The 6,000-nt window shown below is 52.6% G+C and overlaps 1 protein-coding gene across 1 annotated transcript in view; it reads left to right on the top strand.

Annotated features, from left to right (window-relative positions):
• The first annotated feature begins 1,549 nt into the window (after window positions 1–1,549).
• LMCD1 (LIM and cysteine rich domains 1) overlaps window positions 1,550–6,000 on the top strand; it is a 39,036-nt gene continuing 34,585 nt past the window's right edge. The window contains exon 1 of the mRNA XM_072875568.1: window positions 1,550–1,752. Within this exon, the coding sequence (XP_072731669.1) occupies window positions 1,672–1,752 (81 nt within the window). The 5' untranslated portion in view covers window positions 1,550–1,671. The remainder of the gene's footprint in view (window positions 1,753–6,000) is intronic.

Genomic DNA, 6,000 nt, shown 5'->3' with positions numbered 1-6,000 from the left:
AGGTGTCAACCACTCAGTCCTGTGCCGGAGAGGGAGAGCACCCAGCATTACACAGGGCTGCAGAGGAGAGCCCGGCGTTCACCAGCTGTAGCACGATGCCATCACTGTCCCTGGGTGATTTTGAGGCACGATTGGAGAATTCAGCGACCCAGGTCCCCCTGTGGCACTGTGCAGATTTACCCCTCTCTGCATGGACCCAGGCAATCCATCCCATAGCTGGAAGCAGCACAAAGTCCTATCTTCTTCTGCAGACTGAGGAACCTTGTAGGAAGCAAAGCAGAGCGTGGCTGGAGCACGAGGCAGGAAATACAGGCGCCTGTGTTGCGTTCCCAGTCTCCTCCCAGTGAGGTACCAGCCTTTGCTGCTGTTCACTCATTTTCCTTTCCACTCGGCTGCTGTAAATTGTATTCCTTCATTTCAGAAAAGCATATCCAGGTGCTGGGGACAAAATGCAATGTGAGCTCTAATAAAACCTTCCAGGATCACTTGCGGAAGCAGAGCAGCAAAAGGGACGTAATTAATTGTAAAGCACCCTCAGAAACTGAATACAGGTCAAAATGAGCCCGAGGTATCTGCTTCCTTTCTCTGCAGGAATGTATGCAAGAAATCTCAGAAAAATGTACCAACGTGTGAGATATTAAATCAACACAAGAGTTTAGGATTTTTTTTTCCAATTACAGTTGTAAAGAGTTCAGTCCTGAGCTGTGGTAGTGTTTGCTGCTCCTGGTAGCTCTGCTTTGATCACAGAACATAAGGAGGCAGTTGGATCCTGGTTTCTGTTATTTCAGCACTGGTTTTTGCTGGACTCAGGCACAATGAGGAGGGGAGAATGGCAGGGGACAGTGGAAAGGGGGAACAGGGTGAGAGAGCTGGGAGCGGGAGCACGTGGAGCCCTCTTACCCTCACCTGCACAAAGGGGCTTTGTGCTGGACCTCCCTGCCAAGGCAGGAATGTTTGTTGAAAGCTGTAAAGAAGACCTTGCCATTTCATACAAAAAACCCCAAAAGGCAATAGATGATCATTCAACGCTTAACATACATTGGAATAGCAAGAGAAACACGGTTTCAGACAGTTTCTTCTGCTAAAAACATTCCACATCTGTCTCCTGTGATAAACTGCCCCAGCACATTCCTCTCTGATTCGGGAAATCCTTTTCCCCACGCTTGGTGTCAGAGCCTGGGACGGTGGGACAGCGGGATGGCGGGACAGCAGGACAGCGGGACGGCGGGAGAGCAGGACAGTGGGACGGCGGGAGAGCAGGACAGCGGGACAGCCCCCAGCTCAGCCAAGAAAGGTGACTTAGCTTGAGGGCTGCCAGCTCCCTCCACCCCGACCAGGCCCGCACACCGCTCGGGCATCCCCAGGCGCCGGGCCCCATCCCCTCCCCTCCGCACCCCTCCCCGGCACCGCCGCTTTGGGGCGGGACCGCCTAAAAACCACTGTTGTTTCTTTCTTTGCCCTCTCTTTTTTTAAGCCCCGGGCGCTGCGGCGGGGGCTGCGCTGCCCTGCGCTGCCCTAACCTGCCCTGCGCTGCTCTGCGCGGAGCTCCGCGCCCGCGCACATGTCCGCGCGTTAGCCAGCGCGCCCCGCCCCGCCGCACGCCATTGGGCAGGAAAGTTTGTTGCCGGCGGCGGATTGGCTGAGGGCGGCTCGGGGCAGCCGCGGTCGCCAATGAAAGGCGCCGGTCGGGCAGCGCGCCCCGGGCGAGCGGCGGGCGCGGCGCGGATGGAGCTGAGCCCCGGTGTGCAGAAGGTGAGGACTGACTGACTGACTGACTGACTGACTGACTGACTGACTGACTGACTGACTGAGCGAGCTAGGCGCCCCGTGGCGTGCTTTTTCCCCTTCCCTCTTCTCTGGGTGCCCCGTCAGGGCTCGGGGGAGCCCGGCGGCGGGGCTGCGCGGTACCGGGGAGCGGCCGCGTGTCTGGGAAACCGCGTCAGGCTGCGTGCGGAGGAGGGGCGGGCGCACACCTGGGAACCGCCGCTACCGGCAGGGCTGTAAAACTTCATTCTTTTTCTTTTTTTTTCCTCTATTATCCCCTCACCTCCTGTCTCCTGCCCCGCTGTACCAGCGGCTGTGCTTGCCCGAGTGTTGCGCTAAACGGGGGGGTGCTGAGCCCCGGGGGTCTGAGTGCTAAACGCGCGTCTAACCGCGGGGTACGGTGGCAGTTTGCGCCCTTTTATTTCTTTCTTTGTGTTTATGTGGCCTGATTCAAAGCTCGCTGGAGTCCTCCGGGGCAAAACTTGCCCGGTGACTGTTGTTATACTGGTTTTGAGTCAGGAACTGAAGCAGCAGATGCAAAGAGAAGGAATGTCACAGAGCGTGACTATTGCGTGAGTTGCTGAATACTCAGGGCTAAGAGCAGCCAAAAGGAATCTCTGAAGTACTTACATTTTTCCTACATCTCGACAGGGCAAATCTTGCTGTGTGTTGTGGCCACGCGCTGGGTCTGCCCAGCCACCGTGTCCAACGATGCATCGGGGTTTGTTCTTATTTCTGTACAAGAAATTTGCTTCAACAAAGCTCTTGCTGGAAAAGCAACTGTTTGCTGTCTAAATCAATGTGTGTAAGACTCTGACCACTGCTGCTCTGAGCTTGTGCCCTTGGGGGGAATTGCTTGTCTCCTTTTAGACCCTCTGGAAAGCGTTCACTCCTTGTGCTCAGACTCTCAAAGGCTTGCTTTCCCCAGAAAATCCCAGATCTCTGCCACAATGTCTTCTGATGAGCAAAAGAACCAGAATAACTGAAACGCCCTCTTGGCATGATGTTAAGCTGAATGGAAGGGATTTTAATTGCTAAATAAAAAAGTGTGGAATGGGTTGTCAGGGAGCAGCTGCTCTTATGACCTTACTTGCTGTACCTTTGTCACTGCATAATTAGGAGATGAGTTAAACACCTAATGTCAGCACTTCTTGGTTTCCACATTGTTGTAATCCCATCTCTTGATGCCAGATGGCCCTGACCGGGCACTGCTGAGTGCTGTGCCCTGGGACTGGCCTGTGTGGGACTGCCAGGGCACAGGGACACCTCTGGACCTTCCCCAGCAGGATGGTACCCTTTGCCATGAACTTCTGTGAGAAATTTCTTGCCAGCGCTGTCCTTGGAAATCTCTCCCTGACTGCCAGGATGGGAAGGTCAGCCTGTCTCTGTCATAGAGGTGTAGCTCCCTCTCCCATTAGGTTTGAACTGTGCCACTGCTGGATCCCAAGGAAAACTGTTTGCTGGGTTTTGTGGAAAGCTGGATGCTCCTTGCAGGTCACCCTGGGTAAATGTTGGTGTTTGGCAGCAGGGCTTGCTGTCCGTAGTGTAGTCTGGGTGGCCGGGGCTGTGCCCTGCACTCCCCTCCCCTCTGCAGTGCAATGCTCACGCTCTCTGTGTGTCCTGCCTGAAATACCTGATTTTTGGGTGGGAGTGAGGGGTTCCTCCTTCCTTCCCTCCCTCCCCTCCTCCTTCCAGCCCACTTACCTTCCCTGTCCCTGCTGGCCCAGTTGGGTGCCCACCGCAGGGACCCTCTCTGTGCTTGCCATCGAGGGCAGGCTCCCCCAGTGTGGCACCACGGGGTGACCCTGTCCCCCCGGTGTGGGGGGTGGCCAGGGCTCAGCAAGGATCTGCTGGGAAGGCTTCCTCTGGTGTGTCATCCCCAGAGACTCAGAGCAATATGTCCTCTGCCAGCAGGTCCCTGTTGCTGATAACCCTCGAGCATGTCCATAAGGTCCTGGTTGCCACAGCTTCTGTGGTGAGGGCACTTTTGGGTGCCAGCTGGAGGCCCTCGGGAAGCTCCTGCCAGGCACTGAGTGGAGATCAATCCCACGAGTGAAAACGGACCCTTTTTCATGGGCAGCTGCAGTTGTGGGTTGTGCTGTTTGCTGGGCTGTGGTCAATCTGTTTTTGTCAGATGGCAGCTCAGTTCCTGTCTTGTCCAGAGTGCTGCTCACAGGGGTGGGGGGCCTGAGTGGGGTAGAGCCCCTGCCAGCAGCACCAGGCTGGGGGTCCCATGTGGGAGGGAGCAGAGAAGCAGGGCTAGACATGGGCAGCAGGGAGGGCTGAGCAAGTCTGTGCCACGGAGCAGAAATACACCCCAGCAAAGCTGTCTCTGCACTAGACCCATCTCCCAGGAGCTTCTCGAGCATCATCCTCAGGGCATGGAGCAGTGAGGCTGCACGGCACTACGTCAGAGGGCTTACAAGGCACCTGAAAGACTTGCGAATGCAGAAACCCTCAGAGCCCTTCCAAACCACGTGGCTGGATACTTAGCTCCCCTTGGTGGAAGGGTGAAGGACAAAGTGTTGTCTTTAACTGTAATTTCACTAAAATCTGTGAAGGGAATAGCACAAACTGTCTGCAGTGGACGGGCATAGTTCTGCTGTGAGATCTTCTCGTGGCTGCTCGGGGGCAGGCAGTGCCAAGCCTACCACCCCCCGCGTGGGGCGAGGGAGGTGCGATGCCTGTTGTCTGCATAATTCCTCTGACAAGCTGCCTGTCTCCTGTCATCTGAACTGGAACTGGGCATGGTAGTATAAAAAAGGAAAAGTCCCAGCTAGTTTGCACTTCAAAAGGGATATGAAATGACATAATAAAAACAAGAAAAAAAAATGCAGACCTTGGATCACTGTCTGAATAATATATGTCCAAAGACAAATGGGCGTCTTCGCAGTAGACGGCTGCTTAATTTCCTGAATCAGGAGAAGGGCACTTTTTCTGGGCATGGGGTGGAATACTGTCAAATTTTAATTTGGCTTGGCAGTGTTGCACAACCAGTTTGAACAAGTCGGGGAAAGCAAGTCTGGAACTCATTAGGGCTTCTTGCAAGGCCCTGAAAATTTGATTTTCAATCACTGTTGGGTTTAATTATTGTTGATGTCTTGCCTAGCATATTATGGGATTCTTTCTGAGGAAATTAAAACAGCATGAGTGGGACGGCATTCTGTTTGGCAAATGGGTTGTTTAGATTAAATTCTAAATGGGGAGTTAAAACCCAAAACAGATAAAGCGTGATGGCTGGCATTTCATGCGTTACTGGAGCTGGTTCAGCTGGACTGTGCAGGCAGCAGGATTTGTGTACTGTTCTCACTAAATTCAGTCCATTTTTGTCAGGAGAAGAAAACAACCCGCTAAGCTAAAAGCACTGTTCAAAGCCAAGGTAAAGTTTACTCAGTTAATACAAATTTTGGTTCTTTAACTTTTTCTTTCTTCAGTTCTTTAGCATAGGTTTTTGCAAACATCCGAAGCAGATTGCAGGGCAGGAAAAAAGCATTGCTGCTGTGATAAATCAGCCCCGGTGTATGAGGGGCCTGAGTGACTTGAGGTCTTGGGGAGAGGCAGAAGCCTCCCTTCTCCATCAGCAAAGTAGCCGGACACTTGAAGACTCCTCTGCATATATCTGCAGAGATGGATGGGAATGCTATTAAAGATTGGGAACTTTACCTTTGTAAAGTCAAAAAAATGTAGAGCTTGTTAAAAAACCTGAGGAATACATTGGAGACTCAGCTTTTTTGTTCATTTTTTCATAACCTGTATCCCTTGATCAAGATGTACAGGATACTTGGGCTGAACCCCCCCAGCCGTGTCTTCCCCTCAGCATGGCGAGTGCTTGGTGATCCTCCACAGTGCTCGGGCAGATGGCTGGCTTCATGGGGGAAGACACTCAGCTCCCAAATAATGGGGGTTATGCCCAGAAGTAGCCGTCTTCACCTGTGAAATATCCAAAACCACTTTCAAGCAATTTGGGCATGCAGAGATAAGGATGGCGAGTGCTGTTAACGGCAGTGAGCATGCCTGCAAAGCCATCGCGTTAGCCATTTAAATGTGCTAGTGCTCGTTTGTGTAAACACTGTCAGTAACTGCAAGCAATTGCATCTCTGTTGAAAGTTGAACCTCAATTTTTAACAATTAGACCACAGAAAGTTATGTATCCCTTGCAGACATCTTTCGTGTTCATAATTTCTGGTTATAGTCTCCATTAGTCGAAGTTCAGAGTTTCATTATGGAAAGTTGGTA

The sequence above is a fragment of the Ciconia boyciana genome, chromosome 11 (genome assembly GCF_034638445.1).
Source record: "Ciconia boyciana chromosome 11, ASM3463844v1, whole genome shotgun sequence".
Lineage (NCBI taxonomy): Eukaryota > Metazoa > Chordata > Aves > Ciconiiformes > Ciconiidae > Ciconia > Ciconia boyciana.
This window is presented reverse-complemented; position numbering and strand designations above follow the sequence as displayed.